The following is a 26541-nucleotide window of genomic DNA, read 5'->3' on the forward strand; positions in this document are numbered from 1 at the left end:
CATGTGTCTGTCTGTCTTTTGCTTTTTGAATAATTCAATTATTCTTGTATCTAGTTACTTTTTTTTAAACTGTTCACAGTGTACTTTCACCAAAGACTGACCTCAAACTTCACCAGCATGAGCGAGCGAGCACGTGTGTGTGTGTTTGTGTGTGTGTGTGTGTGTGTGTGTTATCAGAGCATTTATCAAAACTGTTTCCCTTCGGCTTGTCTTTTGTCTTCCCTCTTGCTGTCTTGTGGAAAATTCTGAATTCTGTACCAGTCTGAGGAAAAAAAACACACACACACATACAAACACACAAACACACACCAATCAGTGGCTAGTTCTCTATCTGATATGGTGGTGATCATTGTGGCATATAGTGGGGTCTCCACTGACTGCACACACACACACACACACACACACACACTCACTCACACACACACACACACACACACACACTCAACCCTGTGGTCTGATAACAGCGGTTTGAGGGAAAAGGGGAAGTTGAGGGACAGATATGTTTTTTTCCGGATGGACAGGTATGGTTTTGGCCACGCTCCGCTACCCCGGGACACCTCGGTGATTGGCATGGAGGCTGGGTTGCCTCCTCCACTGACAGATTATTCATATCACCTAGTTAGGTTTCATGAAGCAATTATATGTCTTCACACTCCGTCAACTTTGGGAATGGCAGACTATAGAAATACACACTATACAGTCTCTGATGGTGGGAAATGCCTGTCACCAAGGAAGAGGAAGGTGGTTTGTCAGGGTTCAAGTTTTAAAGTAACTGTGAGACTTTGACATTATGAATAAATGTCTGTTTTAATAGTCTTCATTGCCGATTTATGATTCAAACTTTCCAAACACCTGACGTCGATAAAAGGCCTTTCCTGGGAAAAATACTGGTGGAGATTTGTCTCCAGGAAGTGATATAGTTTACATCTTCAGGTTCTTGGAAATAAACAGATAAAGTTTATTACCAAAAAAAAAAAAAACTTGGATAGGAATTCCGAGGAAGAAGATGCCATATTCCTTGCTTGATAACAAGTGATATCTCAGAAAGTGCAGAAATGCTGCAGCATAGATGTAGATCTTTCACTTTTCCTGCCACAACTCCCTTTTTTTTTATTATCACTGTTTCTGGAGAAGTACCTTAGGGAGGAAGCTACTTGAAACTTCTAAATACCTTTCAAGTGCATACCTACTTTCATTATTTAAAGTGAATGCCTGTTTCAAGATCTAACTAAACTACTTTAACACAGAGGGGTTTTTTGGCGTTTTGATTCCCTTCTTTATGGTTGATTAAATCCTCTCATTCTGCACAGGCCAACAGTACAGAAAATGTTCTATATCGGCTTGTTTCAAGCCCTCATTGAAACTTTATGATGATTACATTGATTTCATGTTTTTAGGGCTTCACGGAGTGGATGTCCACCATTTGATGGTGGAATCTTTGGAAACTTGGAGATCTTCACTAGAATTTCATAAAAAAATAAATGTCTGTGGGCTTGCTTGTTAAAGGTTATGGTTGGCAACTTTCTATATTTTTCTTACTGTCAATTAATTTACAGAGCCAAACCAAAAATCAGTTGATCTGCTTACAAGTATTGTGTGTATCTAAGGCCTTATTATTCCTCTGTGCCAAAGACCTCCATTGTCGTCCAAAAAACTATTAAAAACATGTCAATGAGCCATAACATTGCGCTGAGTGACATGTTCCATCGCCAAGAAGACAATGGTCACCTTATAACTGAAGTTCTATGAGAAATTTACACTGTAAAACAAAGTCAAGAGGTTGTGATATGTAGCACAACAAGCTAGTAAAGCTCTGTAAACGAAACTGCGTACCTGCACATGCTCATTGGCGTCTGCCTTACACAGAACTACTCTCCAGAGACTGAAAACATGATTGCTGTTATTAGTGTTTGGAGCCGTTTCTACACAAATTCTAAACAAATTAACGTGCCTGTAATCTTCATGGCGAAGGAAGATGTCACTCAGTGCATCGGTGTAGCTCACTGACGTACAACGGAGGTCTACGGCACAGAGGAATAAGATATATCAGGCTTTGATACGCACACACAATACCTGTAATTCACTGTCGGTTTGGATCTGCATATGAGATTTGTTGACGATAAGAAAAATATAGAAAATTGCCAGCCGCATCCTTTAATGGGGTTTAACATCCAAACAAACTGGATCATACAACATGACGTCTTAACATGTCTAAAGGCAAATGGGTTTATAGTCACACCAGAAGGTAGGATGGAGCAAAAAGCCTTCTCTCATAGGGAGGAACAAGACGCCATGAATTGTACAAACAGGGAATATGGCAATGGACAAACACCAATTTTGAATGATTCTGCACATGCTGGATTACGCTCAGTGACGTCTTTAAACATCCAATGGCAGCATCTTTGAAATTCTTACTTTCTATAATAAATATCTGCACAGGGCAACTACAATATGATTAACATCAGGGAAATGTCTTGGTTATGGCGAATAAACTATGATTAAAGATAGGGAGCTAAAATGCTTGGTTAAGCTTAGGGAAAGATTGTGGTTATGGTTAATAAAAAGGTGAACAGGGTTAGGGCGTTAGGTTTAGGGTTAGCACTGAAGGTCTGTCATTGCACACAAATTCTGGTCTCCACACCCTTACACTCCACTTCACTACATACTACAGGGAACACTACTTCCTGCATTGGCACTAAATTATGAGACCAAAATCATCCCTTATGGGTGTATTTTTTTAGGGATATTGAGCTCCTCAGTCTCTCCTCAAAAGCATTCATGGTAACAAAGTAACAATGGAAGCAAAAATGAAAAGAAAGAAGGAAGAAATAAAATCCTGCTTACTGTCACACCTCTGCACATCTGGCCAATCACTGCGTGATAATTGTTGGTTTCAGAAAGTTACAAAGATTATTGGACATAGATCTTAATTTTGCTGTCTTAAAGGCGTTTCAGACACTATTAGATGATCCAAATAGTCCTTTGTTTAAAGCATACTGAGGCCTTTACAACCAATGATTATTTTCATAGCTCACACAACCATGTATTATGTCAATTGAAAGTCCAAATTAATGAGAAATGCTCATTAAGGTACCAGAGCTCAAACTGTTTTGTTCGACCAATAATTAAGAAAATCCTCGCATTTAAAAGGCTTTAACCAGCAAATGTTTGGTCTTTATACCTGATTAATGACAGTTAGTCTGATGACAAGGCAACTAAACTAACCTCGGCAGAATTTTAAGGAATTCTGACAATAAATTACACTCCTAAGTTTCATATTTTACAAATTTCAAGCTATTCATTCATCAGTGTCTAATAACTTTCCCTCACACTGTCTTATACCTGCATATTTTTCAGTCATATATTTAATTTCGACAAACTCTACTAGATCAATCAAATAAAAAAGGGAAGGTTTCCACAGATGTTGCCAAACATAAATAAACTTTCATTCCCCCGTGAACTCTCTGTCAAGTAGCTAAAAGGTGAAAGAGTCATAACTTGCCTTTATGTGTCAGTGTTAGGAGGGAGTAATTCAACAGAATTGGGCTCTGATTACCCAACCACTACTGCAGAAAATCAGTGTAGCCTGACTGCCTCTGAAAACAGACACACACGCTGCTGAAAGACACGGCCACATCGGCAGGGCGAGCACGTACGCATGCCACTTCCATCAAAAAAAAAAACTGACTAAAATAAACCAAACACACACACGCACGTAAACTCAAGTTGTAGCGCACATTTAACACCTTTGCAACCTGTCAGTGACATCATGGGAAAACTTGTCAGGTAGCAGGTTTTGCTTTTGGCAACACACCTGCATAAACACTGAAATATAGAAGGTTTAGAGGGTGATTTGTGCTCTTTCTCTCTTCTTTACACACACACACACTCTAAACTGTGCACAGCCCCGGTTCTCACACCATCAGCTGTGACCTGGTTAGCTTTAAGCCGCTGTTTGAGCCTGGCCCTTAGTCGAGGTTGGCTGCTCAGACAGGGCAATAGTTTGCACTCACACACACACACAGGAGCACACACACACACACACACACTGGCCACTGTGGCTAATTGAATGGCCAGGGCAGGAGGTCCAGGTCTTTATGCTCATGGAGAGGAGCCATGAATATCTCTGTTTCATTTGGACTTCACACACTGAGGCGCTGGGAAAAGGTGTGCAAGTGTGGGAACAAAGAGCTACAGGCTTTGAATATTTACCTCCCTAAAAGCTCTGAGTGTGTGTGTCTTCAAGAAAGCTCCCAACCTGTGTATTCTGATCAAATTCAACTCTTGAGAGTAAAAGCTTTTTTCTTTATTACTCTTATTATATCATTATAATTATTTTTATTGGTATACTGTACTTGCCTCCTAAAGACAAAAAAAGTTGAAAATTGATTGAATATGCCAAAAAAAAAGGTCCCAAAATTTAACATAGCGATTCAAAATATCACTTTTAGCAGCTTTAATCTAAAAATAATGAAATCAGCCACAAAATACAAATTGTTAAACTAATATCGTTTTGTTGTCATCATATGAAAACCTCATGACTTAAAGTTGGATAATTTTTCAACCCAGCATCTGAAGAATTATGTCCATATTGGATGATTGATGATTTACATCCAATACAGGAAGCCCTCGCTTATGTGTGGAGGTCGACGTGGATGTTCATGTAGCACTTCAGACTCATGCAGGAGATTGGAGTTCACATCCTGTCACAAACCTGCAATTAAAGTTAGCTTATTTTTTTTAACCGTACCTTCACTTTTAACCATAGTTTACTTGTCATAGGCACAATGCTGAACAATGCTGAATGATGCTGAAGCATACGGTAGTGATGTGTGGTTCAAACGAGCTGGAATTGGACATAAATAAAGAGGCACTGAGTGTAATCCGGGGTTTTTCAGAATCTTCTAATATCAATGTTTTAGTCTCTCATTGTAATTATAATTCTCACATCTTCACTTGATAACATGTCTCCTAAAAATTGCTCTGATATACTACTAATCTGCAATAGCAAGTATATTTGGAAAGAAAGAAAAATGCCTAAAATCTGATTTTAATTCTTAAATAAGTGAACCATCACAAAACGGTCATACTTGAACTGTCAACAAAACACGAATTGACAACATATTTCATTTTTCTTCCTACAATATTGGCTCGTGGAGTTAAATATTGAAAAAGTCAACAGTAACATGAAACCAGACACGTTTACTTATTTTTACCAAAACCATGAACATGTAGGAAACTGAACATGAACAGCAGTCCTGAGCTTTGTATGCCCACAGTCCACCATGAAAACCCCCTTCTGCATGCTTCAAGGACACGAAACACTGCCAGTAAACATAATTCACACATTAAATATGTTTCCTCTAAAACATTTTTGGCATAAAATATGTCTAAAAGTAATTCCTTGTGTTTTATATTCCATGTTCTTCTGTTGGTTAATAAAATTTTTAGCAGCAAATTTGAGATTTTTACAACTTACATTTTGGTAAATCTTCTTTCTTACAGCTCTCAAACAAAGTTGACATTTTTAAAATTCAAGGTTCTTGCCGAGCCGTGACAATATGCAAGTGAAAGTGAAAAATGTCTGATTCAATGGTTTTCAGGCCTCCAGGCGATCCATAGCTTCAAAAATACAGGACGTACGTGTGCCGGTTCAACCCGAGTATCAGTTCACGTACAGTATACATCTCTGCTTTTAATCATTTTCATGCATGTGTATGTTTTGTGTATATATATATGTGTGTTTCATGCTAGTGGGGTCGTGCCTTAATTGGACATGCTCTTATCTGCGTGAGGAGAGGAGAGGGAAGGGAAAGGAAAGGAAACAGGGGAGAGAAAATGGAGTCTCGGAGAAGGAAAATGAAACCTCGGAGCAGGAGTTGTGGAAGAGGTGAGAGGACAGCGGCAGATAGATGGAGCGTAAGAGGAGCAGGAGGAGGAAGAGGATAATTGAAAAGGTATGATGAGAGTGAGAGGAGATGGAGAGGAGGGGGGCGGGGGGGGGGAGGAAAGAGTCTTGCCTTATTTGATGCAATAATGCTGATGTTCAGCGTTCACACGTCAAGTCAAGTCACGTATTATGGAATCAATGGATGAGTCACTGCATCACACCCATACATACAGCTGTGTGAGGGCATTAAATGTCAGATAGTGGGCAGTAATGTTGAGTTGGTATCCTGTAAAGAATTTTATCAATGTGAGTGTTGGTGTCAGGTGACGTATATGCTGATTTAGACACTTTTCCACCCTTAAGAGGATTAAAATTGTTTAAAAATATATATATTTTTTTTTTAAAGGGTGCAAGAAAGGCTAGATTTAAAGATGTTGAATATCAGCACCACATGTTTACAATCCGCAGATTCAGTTCAAAATGACTGAATCTGAACTTTAACACACACACACCCACACACACACATACCACCTTGGAAAAAACACACACACACACATTCTGTCTCAGATGCTGAGAAGAAGTTGCGCAAACTCGTTTCATTGTGTGACATGCCTCATTTTTTAAAACCAAAACCAGTCAACAAATGAGGCGTTGACTAATTGCTGCATAAACGACCATGAATGCTATGTGTCACAATAAATTCTCTTCTAATACCTTTGCACATATAATGGTTCTCATAAGGGCACGGAGGAGCCAATTCTTCATTTATGGCATAAGCGCTGATGGGAAAATACACTTCACATACACACGGGGGCACATATAAACAAACACGCTTACCACAAATAAGCGGGAAGTGAGCATCATTAGAGCAGGACTCCACTGGAGCCAGAGGTTAGAGTGGTCTGTTTCCACTGTCTGTGCAGTTATTCACTTTATTGTTCAGACTCAGACCAGTGGTTTTAAAACAGATCTGGTCCGAGCAGGTGGCCATCCGTTTGAGAATACTGGTGAACACGAATATACCACGAATGAAATGCACTGCAGTGAGTCGATCAGATTCAGAAACCGGATGCACGGATGGATAATTGTTAGTTTCAGTGTTAATAATGATAGAATTATGACTATGACGATAACGATCAGTATTAATATTAACATTAGCATATTAGTGTCAGTGTAGATCTTTTTCAAAGCAGATGTTTTGACTTGTAAAAGTAGCAGGAAAGGCTCAAATACCATTTAATGATGGGTCCGTGTAAGTGTTCCAGTAAGCAGGGTCTTATTATTAATTACATCTGTGCTTGACGAGTCCAAATGTCTGTTGCAAGAAATTCAACTCAGCTCTGTTACAGTAGTACCGTTATTACTACTACTGTGTCTTTAAAGCGCAACAGTTTTACTGTTATTACTATTAATATTAGCAGTGATGTGTAATAAGTCATATAATTTGCATAAAAAGTCTGCAGGAATGAAGTCACATCGTCTGTCATAAAATGTGGTTAATGACACCTTTAAAAGTATTAATTCATAACATTTTATATGAATACTTTTTCAGGTCTGTAAGCATTCATTTCTGTGTCAATAGTCAGCCATGACAGTTGAAAGTTCTTCTGGGATTTAAACAATATAATGAGTAGTTTTAGTTGTTAGATGAAGGATTGAACAGTTTAGGTATAAAGTTTGTTTGCCATGATGTGAATTGGTGGAGCTCACGCATTATTATTAATATCACCTATAGCATAACTGCTAACAATAGCATCAACGTTAGCAACAGTATGAGTGTATTCAGTGGGATTCACTGGAGTATTGAATGTCTTGTGGTGGAAATGCTGTTACAAGATGTTCTTTACTTCAAAAGGAAAACAACAGAAATCTAAAACAGAAGTTGTAAGTTTACAGAAATTGTTTGACATGAAATTTTAAAAATACTGAACACCAGTACAAAATATTAGCTGCATATAGTCCTCAAACACCCGGATTACCTGAACCCTCCTGTAAAAATATTTCATATCACAACTATACACTGACCATGAGCCATTCACCAAAGTACAAACTATTGTCATTATTCTCACACACCCTTTAAATTAGTTTGTCAGCCTGAATACAGATACATTGTTTTGCCTCATAAATGCACATAATTTAAAAACACACATTGTTGCTGGAGGGGTTGATACAGCATCAGAGGATATACAAGGGGTGAGACAGCAGGTAGGAGGGTATACAAGGGGTGAGACAGCAGGTAGGAGGGTATACAAGGGGTGAGACAGCAGTTAGGAAGGTATACAAGGGGTGAGACAGCAGTTAGGAGGGTATACAGGGGGTGAGACAGCAGTTAGGAGGGTATACAGGGGGTGAGACAGCAGTTAGGAGGGTATACAAGGGGTGAGACAGCAGGTAGGAGGGTATACAAGGGGTGAGACAGCAGTTAGGAGGGTATACAGGGGGTGAGACAGCAGTTAGGAGGGTATACAGGGGGTGAGACAGCAGTTAGGAGGGTATACAAGGGGTGAGACAGCAGTTAGGAGGGTATATGGGGGTGAGACAGCAGTTAGGAGGGTATATGGGGGTGAGACAGCAGTTAGCAGGGTATATAGGGGGTGAGACAGCAGTTAGGAGGGTATACAAGGGGTGAGACAACAGGTAGGAGGGCATACAGGGGGTGAGACAGCAGTTAGGAGGGTATACAAGGGGTGAGAAAGCAGTAAGGAGGATAAACAGGGGGTGAGACAGCAGGTAGGAGAGTGAGACTGGTTAGGAGGGTATACAAGGGGTGAGACAGCAGTTAGGAGGATATATGGGGGGTGAGACAGCAGTTAGGAGGGTGAGATTGGTAAGGAGGGTGTACAGGGGGTGAGACAGCAGTTAGGAGGGTATACAAGGGGTGAGACAACAGTTAGGAGGGTATACAAGGGGTGAGACAGCAGTTAGGAGGGTGAGACTGGTTAGGAGGGTATACAGAGAGTAAGAAAGGAGCCTCTACGGGGTGAGACAGCAGTTGGGAGAGTGAGACTGGTTAGGAAGGCATACAGAGAGTAAGAAAAGAGTCTCTACAGGGGTGAGACAGCAGTTAGGAGGATACACGGAGGGTGAGACAGCAGTTGGGAGGGTGAGACAGGGGTTGGGAGGGTTAAATTGTTAGTTTAGCCCCACTGGCTATATTTTCCTTCCCCTGGGCCTATTTTACATATTTTTCTCTCAGACACCATAAACAAACAAAGAGCACAATTAGTGTTGTGTGTGTGTGTGTGTGTGTGTGTATGTGAGTGTGTGTGCATGTGAATTTAACGCGTGGGAGCAAACGAAAATGATTTTCTGTCTTAAAAAAAAAAAAATTGAGTTATGTGGACATACACGTAAGGCAATGCATGTCCTCGTACACACACACACACACACACACACACACACACACACACACTAAACATAATTTCTCATAACACTCTAATATGGTTCATTTTCAGCTATCAAAACACACATGAAAAGAGTGTTAACGCTGTCAACAAGCGAGCATGGGATGTGGAACCGTCGTTTTCATTCTCAATATGTCAAGGTTGGGGTGTATTCCAGCAGAGAAGCGAGGGAGGGAGGGAGGAAGAGAGAGAGAGAGAGAGAGAGAGAGAGAGAGAGAGGGTTAGAGGGGGGAAGGAGTGTCGTTCTCCATCCTCTGCTCTCCAGAGAACCCCATCATGAAAGGCCAAAGCACAAAGAGCTCAGAGCCTTCGACTGAAACCGAGGGACCTTTTTATCCAAAAGCGGGTGCATCGCTGGGGCAACAGCACCACCCAGCACGCCACTGCGAGTACTGCATCTTCTCCTCCTCTTCCTCTTTACATCCTGACATGCCTGTCTGTCCAGAGAGAAAGAAAAAAAAAAAAAACAAAGGGACATTTTTGCTATCCCATATTAATTCAATGATCAAAATGAGCAACGGTGAAACAATTCAAGTCAAAGCCGCACCCGGTTTTGAGCGATCCCTCTTCCTCCTCACCCCCCCTCCCCTCTCCTCCCTCCACCACCCCGACACATGAGAGAGGTAATCAAAGCCTCAGTCTTTTGTGGGAATCTAACCCTTAATGGGCTACACCAACCTCACAGCCAAGCACACACACACACACACACACACACACACACACACACACACACACACACACACAAAATCAAACTAATTACAATTTGTCCTTTCTCTTTTGTCCTTTTCACAGGGCTCCTTTTTAATTCCCACCAAGAACACATAAAAAAAAGGAGGCTGGTGGATGTATGTGAGGAGTTGAGGGGGGGGGGGGTGGTGGTGGGAGAGGGGGTGTACTGAGGGATTTTCCAAAGTGGCACAGTAAAATAACACACTGGAGTGTATATCGGCTTCCACTCTCCCTCATTTAAATAAGCGCCAACACTGATTTTCTAACAAAAATATGGTACTAGTATAATAACAATGAAATAAGACCCTGTGAAAACTCGCAGCCTGCAGCAAGTATTTAAAATATCATTTAAAAAGGGCTGATCTGTAATTCAGAGCGGATATGGTATCAGACGGCGTGCTTGTCATTCCCGGCTATAATCTCCACTACGCTGAGAAACACACTGTCTGCTGGCAGCACTGGAGAGGGAGGAAGAATAGGAAGAAGAAGAGGAGGGTGGAGGGGGGAGGGGGGAGGAGGGGGGGGGGGTGGACTAGCCTACTTATTTTTGCTTCTCCTCTAGGTGCCGTTCGTTTGTCGGCTATCGGCGGCGAAATCTCGCAGCCTATTTTAAGAAAAATCACAGATTGGGGAGAGAAGTTGAAGTGTAAAAAAAAAAAAAGTGAAATTATCAGACAGGAAGGGATGTTTTTTTTAATCAATTACTTGAAAATATTAATCAACAACAGTTCTGATTATCTAATTATCTTTCTTTCTTTTTTTTTTAATGTATCAAGCAGGAAAAAAAACTTAATCTTTTGGAGAGTTTATCAAAATAAAAGCCGTCGTCGGGGTTGAAAGTTCATTCTTGACTTTGGAAACAAATATCTCACCATAAGGTCCATTTATTAGCTGTTCCGGAGCTTTTTATCATATCCCATTAACTTCCTCATCTAATTTTTTTTTTCTTATTCATAATAGTCTGAATAGAAAGTTCTTTCTTTACTTGGAAAGCAGCTGTTAACCAAAAAAAAATCTCACCTCAAGGTCCATTTAGTAGCTGTTCTGGAGCTTTCAATCACATCACACAATGTAATTATTGAATTAACAAAAAAAAAAAGATTGATAATTAATCACTTGTTCTTGTACATCACATGTTATCAGATGAGGAAAGCTGATGGATAAATGAGACGAAAACGTGCGAGCAGATGGACTTTTTATAGAGGAGCAACAGGGACAAAACAATCAGTTGATAAATTGATTGTAATTCTGATAATCAATTAATCATTTAAGAAATTTATCCGGCAGCAAAAAAAAAAATCTCACCATGAGGTCCATTTAGTAGGTGGTCAGAAGCTTTTTGTCCATACAACATGATCTTCCTCAGCAGATGAAGTTGTCATGCAGCTGTAAAAGTTTCTTCTCGTCCATGTTGGCTTGAAAGCTCGTTCTTGTTTTTCCAATCGTATCACATAATGTAATTGATGATAAATATAAAAAATAAGATTAAATAATAATTAATCTCTGGTTCAAGCTGCTGCTTTTCTCTGTTAATTTGGACCAAACGAGCAATTTGAAAACTTTGGAATCTGAGAAATTGTGACATTTTTCACTATTTTTTGACACTTAATAGATTTAACGATTCATCAGATAATCAGAAGAAATAACCAATATATGAACGGATGAGGAAAAATAATCATAAAGCGAATGACAGACTGTCTTCACACACTCTGGCACACACAAACACACACATTGGGTTTTGGTTAGACGTGTGGTCTGGACAGGAAAGGGCTGGGGCCGCCACACTCAGCAGGACGCAGACCCGAGGCAGTTCACACTACACACACACACACACACACATACAAACACGCTGCCAGGCCATCTTTACCCACCTATCCTGTTGCAATAGGGGAGTCGGAATTGGCCAAGCACACACACACACACACACACATACACATCCTCATATTCAAACACAGACACACACACTCAGTTGGCGGAAACTGGCAGTGACATGCTGTCCGGCGGCTCAGGCTGGGGGCTCTGAGGTTGGGCTGAGCCATCTATCATACAGCCAGAAACACAGTAACCCAAGACATGAGTGGCAGGGAGATCACACACACACACACACACACACACACACACACACACATATATATATACACACACACACACACACACACACGGTGAAGAAGACATTTGTAAGTATTCTCACAAACAAAACACTCGCTCAGACGAAGCCAGCGACAAGCTGCGTCACGCTACGCTGGCCGTCTATGAGAAACCCTCAAGATTCATGATTCCAATGAGACGTTTTGATCAGATTCCACACCACTGTGCATGAATAGGTTTTACTGTTAATATTAGTGTCGTCCTGGCTTTCAGTGGAGAGTTTCTGTCTCACAGAGTCTAAATGATTATGACCATTTCTGCTCTGAAAAGATTAAAAAAAAAGAAATCTTAGATAAACACAAGTCTTTTAATTGTTTGGATTATTTGTCTTTTTGCATAAAAACTTTACAACCTAAACATCCCGTTTTAGCATAAATGTGATTATGTGTTTGCAACTTATTAGGAATATACAGAAAAAATAAGTTGTATGTTAGCATTAGCACTGCTAGCCAGGGAGAGCTGAGGTACTGATAAGCAATAGAAGAGAAGTCACATGACTGACTGAGATAGTCAAACGCATCAGTAGACCTTTTTGCTAACGTAGCTAGCTCGGCTACTTACATTATAAGACTTGTGCTGTAAAAGAACCAGAAAATCCTGCACACTGACAATCACTTGTGCTTGGTTTAGTCTAAACTAAGGCTGCAACTAATGATTGCTTTCATCATCAATTCATCTTGAGATTATTTTCTTTATTAATCAATTAGTGATTAGTGAACAATGTTGATCATCATTTCCAAAAGCCCAACGTAACACTCAAACATCTTCTTTTGTTCCAAACACAAGTCCACAATCCAAAGATATTAAGTTTCTCATCATACAGGACTAAATAATTAGAAAATATTCACATTTGAGAAGGTGTAATCAGAGAATTTGAACATATTTCTTTAAAAAAATAACTCAAAACAATTAATCAACTATCAAATTAGTTGCTGGTTGATTAAGTCAATCGACTAATCGATTACTCATCAACTAATCGTTGCAGCTCTATTCACAACATTTCCATCTTCAGACCTAATTGATGAATTTTCCCTGATGAAGGTCTGGGGACTGAACTGTTGTGAAAAAAAAAAAGATTATTTGGTTCTTTCACAGTCAGAGTTTATGATCCGACACATTCGTCAATAAGACTTTCTGGAGGGCAACAACTTATTAAGGAAAACTTGTAAAAAGCAAAGGAGATGAAACCACAAATAACTAGTGAAGAAGCTGCCCTTGAAAGTTAAAAATTTAAACTTTTCAAAACAAAGACATCAGCTTGAGACACAGATTATGGTAGTTTTACTTATTTTCAATAATTCATAATCCTGAAATTAGTTCAGCATTTTATCCTTTTACCTGCTTGTAGTATTGGACGTTTTTTGCTCACTGATTTCATCAATGATGAAACCCACTCATTTCATTCCTAAACACTGAGATTTTAATAAAAAAATCTATGAGTCAGACTGTTGGCTACTAACAGTGTAATAAGAGTTACCGTTAGCGCTGCCTCTGTTAGTCACACGACTTTCATCATGCTGGTCTTGGCTGTTCCTTGGGAAAGGTTTACCGTGTTAAAAGTTGGACCAAAATGCCTCAACAGGAGTGTCTGACTCCCTGAAGTCACTCTAATCCCTTAAGTATTGGCACATAAACCTGTTACCCAACAGATAGTTTGGTCCAAATCAAGTCCCCAAATGGGTCTTGATTATGACGTACCAGTTGGACCTCTAAAGACCCCTTATTGAAACAGACAAAACATTTGGTAACATAACAGAAAACCTTCCACAGACATCACAGCAAAGAGCTCTTAGCACTAAAATTGTGATTTTGAAGATGAAGAGTTTGAGATTGATACAAAATATTTCTGCTTTCTGCAGCTTTGATCCCAAAATATCAGCATCTTTACTGGCCTTCAAAAACCTATTCTCCTCTAGTTAGACTAGTTTAGTGTCCCACTTACCAGCCAGCCCACTTCACAATCAAGCCTTCAGCTTGAGTAAGTGCCCCACTTCATTTGTAAAACACCCCTGTGAATGATACAGACCGCCACTTCCCCCGTCTAAATCTCTTCCTCTTTCTCTCTCTCAACAGGCCTCACCATTCACGCCCCTCGGAAACCTGAGCAGGCCAGATTGATGAGAGGATGGCTCTCATTTGGACCAGAGAAAAGTGGCCAGTTTAAGGGCTGCTACTGTATTTTAAACGCCACGGGTGTTAAAGAGACTGATGAGCCTGGCGGCGGCGGCAGCAGCAATGGTAACCCTCCCCTCCTGCCTTGGTGCAAACCCCCGTTGGGAGAATGAGAGGGAAGAGGGGGGAACGAACGAAGGAGGGAGGGGAGAGGGGAGGGGAATAAATCTGCGTGGCGGCGGGAATCGATCGCTTCTCCCTCCTTCCCGCGCTATCTCATCTGCAGGGGCTGAGAGAGGCAGAGCGGTTTAAACGATCCTGACCTTGTCCGACATAAATAGTCAGAAAAGTCCACGGAGCAGATAGCTTTGTGGAAGACTGGAGGGGGGGGGGGAGGAGGGGGGTGAGGTGGAGAAAAGAGGGGAGGGGAATGCATTGAGATAAGAGTGGGGGGGGGGTTTGAATGAGATAATGCCCTGGCGTTACTACATCAGAGTCACTCACACGTGCACGCACATGTCGACGTGGGAAACAGCCTCGGCCTCGCTTCCTGTCTTCCTTCCTTCATCGCTATCTCTCCCTCTTCCTGTCTGTTCAGAGAAAAAAGGAGTGAGTGGAGAATGAAGAAGAAGAAGAAGAAGAAGGAGGGAGGAGGAGTGGTGAGTCTTTTTCTTTCAAAGCTGCACTTCTTCTTCTTCTTCTTCTTCTTCTTCTTCTCTCTGTGATTACCTGAGAGAAGGATGGAAGGATGGCGAAAGTAAGGGAGGGAAGTCAATTGGCTCCCAACCCATTCTGCACTCCTGAAGAAGACGTGAGTGTTTTAAAGTAAGAAAGGAGCTCTTTTGTGCGGCACCCCTCTTCTTTTTTTTTCGCCTCTTTTCTTTTGAGTGTAATGCTGCTGTACCTGACAGTGGCGCTGCCCCGGGTAAAGGCAGAAATCTCTGCCTCCATTGTCACCTGTTCCTCTAATCATTTTCCGCCCGTCATGCCACAATGGAGGAGGGCGATAACGATAACGAGGTGAAGCTAATACAGAGCGGCGGCGGGGCCCCCGAACACAATGTTCAGATGTCTTCACTCGTTCGTTCACACACACACACACACACACACACACACACACACACACACTCACCTTTATACATTTTTTTTTTAATGCAGAATCACACACACGTGCTCTCTTGCAGACACACACACACACACACTTTTTGTCTTTTTTCTTCACAGTCGTTCACGCGCAGATGTTTGAGCCGTTTCATTATGCTGTCAAATCACTCTCACGTTAACAGAGTTACACACCTTTCCAGTTTCATCATAAAACATAATAACGGAAGATATAACAGTTTATTGTGTTATTTCTCCTCTTTGTTGGAAGCGGTCTAGTCGGTGGCTTATAACTGGCAGTTTGCTGCCATAATTGCCATCGCCATAATTGTAACATTTTTCACTTTTCACTCTTTTACTCAGAGATTTTTTTTTTTTTTTTTACCTTCACATGTAATATTTTCAGGCAAACGACCCACATGTGTCTGCGATCATAAACCATTTAAAGTTTTTCAATGGAGAAAACAAGTCGTGAGGAATTAAACTGAAAATGGACCCTGTCCCTTGTTACAATCGAAGCACATGTGAGTCTCGGTTGTAACAGCGTGAGCTATTGTTGTAACACTGCTAAAAAAAACCCAGCATTAAACAAATAGTTTTCATGGCAAATCAACAATATTTCAGTCAAGCAACTGTTTTTATGGTGATAATATAAAAAGGATGTGATCAGACAATGTATAAAACATAATGATATTATTAAAACTTACCAGATTTAACAGCTGTTGCATTCCTGTCCTTCCTTGTTGGCAAGTACATTGATTACATAGTTAGCGGATTTGAAAAGACTCTAAAGTGGCTCGTACACCCTGACTTTGGAAGCTCCTGACTCCCCTTCTCCTCCAGGCTCATCCCTGCCTTATAATACCTGTACAGAGTGACATGGCATATGCAATAAGCCACGTTTCGTTCAGAGAGACCCTGTCTGATGACTTCTTCTGATGCTTTTTCTAGCACATCCCTGGGCACTAACCCTCTCTTCCTCTCCCCTGTTTGGTGACATTCTGGAAGAGCAAACAAACAAGCAAACAAAGGGGAAAATTAATCAAGCTGTGCTCACAAATCTAGGCAGTTACAAATGTAACATGTGTTACAAATGAGCGGCTGGTCGCGCACATGCTTTTGCGTTCCTTACAGACCAGAACTAGCATGCGTGACATGTGAAAACTATGCTTCAGCTCCACGACGTACAAACACAACTTTTATGTTCGAAAAATACCTCTGGATCTTCATCTTTACTTACTTTGTGCTAAACTGGTTTTTCAGCCACAATTCCCTGCCGAGTGAATCCTGTTATTATTTTTCAGGGATGGTTATGCTGAAATCCAATATAGGTTGGAAGTCAATAGTTTCGAATTCCTGACTTCCAATCCAAATGCGTCCCAGTGCATCTGCTTTGGAAAACATGGACGCCTGCAGCAAACTGATGCAAGTCTCCAAACTTCGCAAGCATCTACTGAGGCCCCATATCAATCACCACAGTGCCATTAGTGAAGACAAATGGTGAATTAGGCAAGTACTGCACGCTCACAAAGACTTTTATCAAGCATAAATCAATCAATGGACATGGAAATGGCAACCACAAAGTTGTTACAGGACGTTTCACAACACAAACACTACATGAAGTGATGTCAGGCGTGTTTCTATTGGCGAACTCAGGCTAGATGGAGTTGTCCTGAGTTCCCGACTTCGAATTCGGACTTGAATGATCATTCCATCACACTTTTCCGTGTCAGAGGTCTTTCTTCCCGAGTTCCAAGTACAATGGTTTGCAGCGTTAGAGCTGTACTGGCCACATGCTGACGTGATGAAGTCATGATGGCATTTATATAGCAAGAGAAACGTTACACTTAAGGCGACTCTCCCCTGCTGGGCGGCAAAATGTGGACGCAAATTAGCCTGTTTCTCCTTTCTACACTCAACAATTGACATTACTTGGGTTGTATCTTCAGTTTTGGACATAATTCCTGTCACTAACACGTTACTCAAAAAGTTAGGGTTTGAGATCCGGGGACACAGAAACATCTCTAAAAAGAAGTCTGACAGGGCAAGAGACAAGAAAGTTTTAAACAAACCTGTATGTTAACCAAACATAAGAGTAGGCCTAACAGTAAAATTACTTCCCAAACAGTTTACAGAAGGACTTCTGGTACAGCTTTGACCTACTGTATTTGCTAGTTTGCACAGTTTTCCTGTGCAATGAGGTATTTTTACCAAATAAAGTGGTTTTGATAGTCTGTTGGCTTCAGTCATCTGGCTGCTCTGGTTTCTTGCTCTATCTGACCTCTCTGTAGCAATATCACTGTTTTTCCAGATCTCAGCAATTACTTTAGGCAGCCTTTTTGGCAACATAGACCCTTTTCACAGCAATGTTGTGGACCCACCAACACCAAGGGGGGATCACAACCAAGAGTTGGTATATTATAACACACAACGCAGGCCTTTTATCACTACTTCTGCACACTGCTGTGGGAATTAAAACTTGACTTGATACCTGAAAACTACAACATTCAAGTCCCAAAACTTGTCCAAATCATTTTTTTATCAGTAAGACAAGCGACAAGGCAGGCCTTGTCTTGCATAGCCATGCAGTTTGAAGTTGAATTATTAGGCCTGTGTATTGAAAAAACTTCAGCTACTCCATGTAAAAAAGAAAGAACACTATTAACACAGCTTTGTCAGGAAACCTGTTCAAATGCCGTGTCAATTTAATGGTCAGCGCTCAGACCTCAAAGACTTGACTGTTGAATTGGACATGCCTCAAAAGACTTAAAATCAGCTCTGAGTAACTTGTAGCATTGTGCTAATTTTACTGTTTACCTTACAAGCATCAAGACAGAAGAAAAAAAAAATGATTGAACTTTCCAGAGTTCCCACAATCCTGTTTCAAAGGAAGAACCATCAGCTCTCAGTTTCCCAATCTATCCATCATCCAAAACCCTGAAAAACTCCAAAATTTGCCAACAAGGCTCTGCAAAAATCCCCAAACCCTCTTCTCTTCACCCGTCCATGTGATGTGGGTTTTGCCAGACCTCGCCAGCGAGCGGGAGATGAGAAGGCTTCTGCTCTCTGACTGCGTTTATCAGAGTCTGGCATCGCTGTAATTTCAGTGTTCAGATGCAATCGCTCCCCACTCCCCTCAGGAGTAAACAATAACAAGCACAAATACAATAGACAAACAAGGCCTGCAGGACATGTATGCACACACAGACATGCACACACAGATGCAGGCATGCATAAAAGCATACATCTACACGGACACAGAAATAATAACAAATGCAAACCAACAAGCACCTATATTTGGCATCGGCTGTTGCTAGGAAATTATAATGTCAATATTTTATGATATATGTTAAAAAAAAGGGTATTAAATCTGAATATAGCGGATCAATTGACACGAACTAAACCTTTTGTCATACAGTAAAACAAACTACACCTTGTTATTTTGCTTGATGGCCCCTTTGAGTTTCTTTTGCAGGTTGCTGTTCAAGACTGAGATGCCACACATTTCTTATCAGACAGCGCAGCCTGGTGGACAAACTTTTAACTGCAGTTTAGTGGCTCGCACTGTTCAGTGTCTTGAGGATGGAAAAGGAGGGAAGGATGGTGAGGAAGAAGCTCAGCTGGGCTTTGGCTCAATACACCAACACCAACATCGTCTTTCTGTCAGTCAAACTTTGCCTGGAGCGACCGCTGTACTGTTGCTGCTGATCAATTACACAAAGAAAACCAATCTTCTTGTCACATTGAGATACAAATGATGATGTTATTCATTGAACTCTGCCACTAAACATTGTATTTCCATTTCCACAAGCAGGTCAGAGGTTATGATACACTGCAATCCTTCAGTCGACTACCTTTAGGATCCCGCTTCAAGACTACAGTCGCTCGCATGGATGATTGTTGTATCTTCTTCCACACTAACAGCTACACTTTAAATTTGCTGGATAAAAAGGCCATTGAACAGACCAGATCACAGGCCAAAAATACACTCAGTAACTGACGTGTTGCTGCGTAGTTTGGACCTCCAAACCTGGAGGGAGAGTCGCTCTCAAGGTAGAAATAAAATCACTGGTTAAATTAGGCTTCAAAGGTCAGAACCAAAGACCCTTAGAAGTCAGATTTACAAGTCAAAATGCTTAAATAACGTCAAAAAGGTGTTATACCAACACTGTTCAAGTGTCATGTATGTTTCATGATTTGTCAAATAAATCAAACTAAACTAGGACTAAAAGTTCCAATTGATCTTCCAAACACTTATTGCCACTTACTACCTGCTTAACAACCAGTCCTAGTTGGGTAACAAATGGTACTGAAATGACAATTTAGAGTTGAGGATTATCGAAGAGGATTAGTGACACGTAGGGGAAAAAAAAGATTCCCAAAGATTAAACTCAGAAAATCAGAAAGTAAGGATAATTATCTCAAAAAAGCAAACTTGCTGAACTTTTTAAAATTGAAGTCAATTTTTGATAAAACGTTTCAGGCGATATCCAACTTCTGATGAAAACAGGAGACCAACTTAATAAATTCATGACGACGCAGTATTTCCCTAAAAACACTGATATTTGATTTTTGGGGGGAGAAAAAAAAATCGCTGTGCTGGTTAAATCCAGCTCATGTAGGGTATATTTGGAGGTTTTTGTTCCTCCATAGAGATCCTGAAGGAAAATGTGACTCCTTATTGTAATGTGAAAATTGCTAAATATTACAAACACAGTAACTTTTACCACTTATATATTCTTATCTGGTCATTTATACATCAATCCAGTGGATAACAATCACTAACCACTAAAAATATACATCATGAAATCTAATAAAAACACAACAGAGTCTTGAAAATTACCAGAACTGAATCAAAACCTCTGAAAAAGAAACATCAATTGCTTCACATGGTAGAATTTATTGAAGGTATAATTTGTTTTTTCTTTTAACTATGTTACTGCCATTTGACCATCCTCTGTGTGTTTTTACACAACAAATAATAGATACAATCCATAGATAGTTGCATGTTTTTCTTATTTTATATCTTCACTTGCTGGCCGGCGTTGTACAGCAACTACACTTGCATCTAAAGACATTTAAACTCTGCATCAAGATACATTACGAACTGATTATCTATTGATGAATGACCTTGAAAATGACGGCGACTTAAGAGTGAAGCATCGACATTCATCTTTAATCAGTCATTAGTATTTATTAGGAGGCAAGATAGATACAGGGACAGATGAAAGAGTGACTGGATTCTCTGTAAGAGGTTTATTTTCTCCATATATTTTACAAATAGAAGCACAAATGTTCATAGACTCTTGACAACAACTGTCTGAAGTACTTTGAAGAGCTATAGTCAACGGGGAACGATGGTCTCGTCCGTTTATCTGCAAAAGAAAGAAGAATAAAAAGGATAAGAACGCAGAACAAAAACCAGCCTTTTATAGACTTGACTGAGGACAGTTTAACAAGCTGGAGACTCTGTAAACCTAAAGGGCGTCTAGTCTATTATATCAAAGAGCTATGGTGCACACTTCTACCTAAGATACTCGTCAAACTAGACCAGGAGGGATCCTAACGTTACAGTCTACAATGTTACCTCCTTTGTTAAGACAAGCCTCAGTTCCTGAGTTCAGCGGAGAGTGAGGAGGAGCAGATTATGTCAGAGGAGAATTAGTCATGAAAGAATGAACGCTTTGGGAAATTTAAAATACATGCATAGTTGAGAGGGAATCTTTTAGGGAAGAGGAAAAAAAAAAAAAACAAGAGGGCCTCAGAGGTCAGAGGAGTCAGCAGAGTGAAAGGAGGAATATAATGAAGGGGGATGAATCGCTGAGGAAAAATCCTTAAATGAACAGCAGAAGAAAAAAAAATGGAGTGACAGAATTAAAAAAGAAGGATGGTGAGAAAAATGTAGCAGACGTGAAAAAGGTGAAAAGACTTACAGAGCGGCGGCTCCAGAGATGATCTCAATGAGCTCCTTGGTGATGACGGCCTGTCTGGTACGGTTGAAGGTGAGGGTCAGCTTGTCAATCATCTCAGCTGGAAGGAGGGGGGGGGAAGAGGAGAGACATCAATCAATCCATCAATGCCAGATGTAAATCTTTATTGTGGAAAATCTAACAATGAACACGTGTTCCAAACTAAACTATAAGATGTGAAGTTATGTGAAAGAAAAACTGATAAAGACGTTGGGACCAAAATTTTCCTGTTATCTAAAATCTTACATTAACCAATGTTTCATTGATTTCCTGTATGATTCCAACTGCTCAATAATACACTGTATGTCTTGCTAAACTGTTTTATAACCTGCACTGATTCAAATAAAGTATGTTGGTTAGATTGTGCATCAAGGATTTTCCTTTTTTTAAATTACTATGGCAACCATGGTTCAACTAGGGGTGGGCAACAAGGATAAAATTAAGGCTGCAACTAACAATTATTTACATTATTGATTAATCTGTCGATTATTTTCTCAATTAGTCGCTTATTAATCTGTGAAATGTCCAAAAGCCCAAAATGAGTTCAAGAGAATTAAGTTACAGAAAAGGAAAAAGCATCTCTTTAGGGCTGCAACTGACAAATACTGTCATTATTGATTACTTGTTTGATTGATAAAATGTCTGGAATACTGAAAAAATGCCAGTCAATTAATTGTTTTATCAAAAACCCAAAAGGTGTTCAGTTTATCATCATAAAAATCATATTTAGAAAGCTGGGACCAGTGAATTATATGCACTTTTGTTTAAAAAAAAAAAAAATAACTTCAATAATGAACTAAGCTCTGTAGTAAATGTTTTTGTGATTACATCTGTAAAAATGCCTTTTATTATATTGTATTTAATATTATTGTATAATTATTAATCATCTGTCAATGTTTATAATTTTCTGATCTGTCATGCTAATAAAGCTTATTTGAATTTGAACTAATTATCAAATTTGTTAGTTTCTTTTTCTGTCACTAGTCTAATAAATTAATTTACTAATAGTTTAGCTCAGAATATTTTTTCCCAGCATTTCTACAACTAGACCAGTGGCGCCATCAATGACAGGAACGAGGACATGTGTGTGTGTTGTCCTTACAGGCGTTCTTGCTGGCGCTGTCCATGGCGGTCATCCTGGCGCTCTGCTCACTGGTGGAGCCCTCCCTCAGGGCCAGGTAGATGACGTTGACCAGGGCGAACTCCTGGTAGTTCCTCAGCACATCAGCATCGATGTCATCATAGACGCCCATGGTCTCTGTTACGGGAGAGAGGAGGGGGACATATAATCAGTATCTCTGACTGGGTCACCTGATGCTCTGTGTGAAAGTGTCTCCGTAGACAACAGTAGTACCTGCGTTAGCAACCGTTTCTGTAGAGAACAGGGGCTTGTGGTCGGTCTTGTATGAGATCACAGACCTGCATCGGGAGGAGAGCGAGGTTTATTTTCTGATCAATACAGTATTTAAACAAGCAAGTCTTTCTCTCAACAACAGTTCAACACAGATCCAAGTAGAGAAAAGAGTCATCTTACCTGAATCTGTTGAAGTAGACGGAGCCCTGGTCAAACTCGTATCCAGAGTTCAGCAGCTCGGTGGCGATGATGGATGCATCACCAAAGCTGGGGGGCTTGCGGCCGACTTCCTTGCAGTTCATCATGATGTGCTTGCCATGAGTTCTGATGAGGAACATTAGAAATTATCATTACGGTAAAATTATTACCACACACTTTTAATTCTTTCATCTACATTTTGGTGTTTGCTGTAAGTATGAGTTGTAAAGCTGCCTCGGTTACATCACGCCCACCGCAGTCAAGAGTGAGCGGCTTGAGTGATGGATTATTAGTTATTCTGCCAAATGCCGACCAATATTCCTGCTGCAAAGTCGACCTCTTAATGACAACACTGGAATAAAGAGACTATAGAGGCTATAAAGAAAAGACCACTACATGAATAAATACATTCAGAAAGTTTACCGTATTGATCTGAATATAAGGCGGGTTTATTTTCCTGGAAATACGTCTGAAAAGGTGGAGTCGTCTTATATTCGGGTCTTGTTTTTGTGTGGATAAATTACTAGTGGAAAATCGACACAGAGTGTTGCACTACAGGTTGTTTGTAGCCTTAATGTTGCTAGGTTAGTGAATGTCTTAAAGCCTGTTTATAGTGAGTGTGTTAGAGTCTGTCTGCCCTAAATGTGTTCCTTAAGTCCAGCTTAACCTGCAGGAGTGTCTGAAGGCTTCTCTAATTTGTTCAGTAAGGAGAAAAAACAAGACATTAGAGCTGCAATACTCCAGCAGCTCTAATGAGTTGATATAGATTTAGTGTCCAGTACCAGTCTCGGTGAACTTGCCGTCTATCTCTGTAAAATGTTTTTTTCCCTGTCTGTACAGCTGAATAAATAAACATACCAGACATTCAAATGCCACATTTAAAATATTTTCATTTAATAATGTAACTGTTTTATAGTCAAGCTTCTCTCTTTCATGCGTCTAAGGTCCTTTCATATTGTGCTGTATTTTTTAAGATTAAATCGATCATCGCTGTGCCTAAAAAAATATCCAAAATAAGTATAACTTTAGTGTCCCACAGCCTAAATTGACATCTTCAAATGTGTTGTTTTGTCAAATCAATAGTCCAGAACCCAAAGACATCCAGTTCACCATCACAGAGGACAAAGAAAACCACAATGTCACCTCAGTTGAGGAGCTGGAAGCTGCAAATGTTTTGCTTTAAAAAGAGATTGTTGCAGATTTTCTGTCAATCAACTAATTGACTAATCACTGGAGCTCTAAATGGATCTCAAGTGACTTCCTGGTGAAATAAAGGTTTAAACAAACAAATCAGATATACATATAAGAGATGAAACTCTGACCTAAAATGCTGCATCACCATGCAGAGAATCAAGTTACAACTGTCCACCATCTTCAGTGTTAGACTGACTGGTAGCACATGGACACACATCTGACATCAACTGAACATCTCCTCAGTAAAGCCCGACACTGAAACAGCCTCATCTCCTCCATCAATGTCATGAAGAGGAGGATTCAGAAAGCTCTATTTCCACACGTACCTGTGCAGCAGGCCTCTCAGCTTGTCTCCCACATTGACCACCATCACTTCCTTGCCAGCGTCGGTCAGGCTGGCGATCTCGCTCTTGATGGCTTTGGCCACACCGGAGTGGATGGCGCCGCAGAGCCCACGGTCGGAAGTCACGCCGACGATCAAATGCTTGGCGGCCTTGTCCTCCGGCACTTTGATGTCGGCCTTCTCGTACAGGGCTGGAGAACAGAGAGCGACGAACGGAATCAAATAGAAGCTCGTACATAGTGAGTAATTACTCCGCTGAGAGATAAAACGCATACGTACCCAGAGCACCGGTGCCATAGACACGGGCGGGCTTCAGCTGCCTCTCAGCGCGAGCATACTTGGCAGCGGCCACCATTTTCATGGACTTTGTGATTTTCTGGATGTTCTTGATGGACTTCAGCCGAATGGTGACTGAAGGAAAAAAGGATCAATCGATCAGTTACCAGCATGATAGAACAAGCGACTGCAATGATGTATACACATATTAGATTTAGGTGACAGGACAATATATATATACAGTGAGATGTTATGAATTTGTCACCCACCAAAGATTTGACTGTGTAGTTTATACCAAGGTATCTATCCATTGAATATCTTTGGTTTTATTTTCATTAGTATGTAATTCAATGAGCAGGACTTCCTGTTATAACTAAATTTACAGGAGTTACATTACATTATTACTCCAGGTGTGTCTTATTATTTGGTTATTGTATTTATAAAACAGTTTTGCAATTTCAATTAAGATTTACTACAAATATATAATGCCATATCAACATCTTGATATAAAATTACATATACCATGATAAACAATTTTAGCTCTACATCACACTAAACTTAATTCACAATTCTGGCAACTTGATGATTCACTCTTTACAGGCAAACATGCACAATCTGTAGAAAATCATATCAAACCTTCTGTGAATTACTAAAATAGAGCAGGTTCACCACTTCGGCATCACTCATTACAATTAGTGCATGTCTTTTTAAAATATTCTGCAGTTTCTTGCATAATCACCTTCCCCCCCAAAAATAGATCACAGTGGATATGAGCTAGTTGAGACTTTTTACGTCTATCCTGCAGGGAGAATTTATTGCATGTGGTAACTTGTCAGTAATTTCATTTAATTTTTAAACCATGTTTTTCTGTCATCATGCTGCTAACAAATGAATCCTTATGAAGAATTATGCATTTATGGAGTCAGATATAACCTTCAGGACCTGCAAGGATTTGACACTGATTGTTCAAATTTTGCTTCAAGGGCGTCATCAGTGTGAGATTACAGTATTTATTGTGATGTTATGTTGTTGTCTTTGCATATAAAGTGTGAGGTACACAAAAGTACTTACTGTCCTTCAAGGTAGCCATGTTCCTGACCTGCCCACTGTGAACAGAAAACAGAGCATTTAAGCTTTAGCTGCAAACTTAAAGCAGCAGTATCATCATGCACATATATCAGCTCATTGACATAACATCAGCATAGGTTAATTGGATTTTAAACGTGAAGGACTTTAAGATACAGTAGGCGCTTGCTGCTGCTAGCGCTGCAAATAAGCTAGCGCACTTAGCTTGGAAAGTTAGAAGACAGTGAAAGCTTTGACATTGTTAGTTTTGCGTTAGCCTTAGTGTTACTGCTAGTCATTGCAGTTAAAGTGTTTCTTTAGAGTCATTCATTGGTAAAATGTTCTCTTAACTAAGTTAGCTTTGTTTAGCCGGTTGAACTTCACTGTGCTGTCATTCATTAGCCGCGGCCTCCACGTTAGCACGTCCTTGCATTCAATAACTGTAGTATTACTGACTGTACCTTACATGCTTCATCTAAATCACACAGCTATATTAAGTATCTACAGGTAAGATACAGTTAAATAAAGGTGTGAGAGTATTTAAGGTATTTTAAACGTTACCATTGTGGGGCGAAAACCAACAGGCTGCTCCTCGCGAACATGGTTAGTCCTATGAAGGTCAGACAAGCAGGACTGCGCAGGCGCAAATAACAGGCAAAATGGACGAATGCTGCCTTCAGGGATTGATAGAAAAATCGTTCAGAAGCGGTTCAACACGTGACTTAAAACGCAATGCTTCTTCCAAAACGTAAAGATCT

General features: G+C 40.2%; 1 protein-coding gene and 1 long non-coding RNA gene across 3 annotated transcripts; one reads left to right on the forward strand and one right to left on the reverse strand.

Moving 5' to 3' along the window:
* The first annotated feature begins 4440 nt into the window (after window positions 1–4440).
* Window positions 4441–20704, forward strand: LOC122975029. Its single transcript, XR_006400546.1, has 2 exons — window positions 4441–5957; window positions 14245–20704. It is a non-coding gene; the product is annotated as an uncharacterized LOC122975029 (long non-coding RNA).
* Window positions 20626–26438, reverse strand: atp5f1c (ATP synthase F1 subunit gamma). 2 transcript variants are annotated; one of them, XM_044343182.1, is made up of 9 exons: window positions 26345–26438; window positions 25790–25824; window positions 24722–24853; window positions 24426–24633; window positions 22888–23031; window positions 22708–22772; window positions 22456–22611; window positions 21318–21414; window positions 20626–20759 (listed from the first exon to the last, which is right to left on the reverse strand). In XM_044343182.1, exons 1-9 carry the CDS (start codon window positions 26383–26385, stop codon window positions 20756–20758), a joined length of 882 nt encoding a protein of 293 aa, XP_044199117.1. In that variant the 5' UTR covers window positions 26386–26438; the 3' UTR covers window positions 20626–20755. The 2 variants fall into 2 exon arrangements, with proteins under 2 accessions (XP_044199117.1, XP_044199118.1); XM_044343183.1 differs by lacking the exon at window positions 20626–20759 and having other exon boundaries at window positions 21314–21414.
* Window positions 26439–26541: the final 103 nt, after the last annotated feature.

This window comes from Thunnus albacares, chromosome 23 (assembly GCF_914725855.1).
Source record: "Thunnus albacares chromosome 23, fThuAlb1.1, whole genome shotgun sequence".
Classification (NCBI taxonomy): domain Eukaryota; kingdom Metazoa; phylum Chordata; class Actinopteri; order Scombriformes; family Scombridae; genus Thunnus; species Thunnus albacares.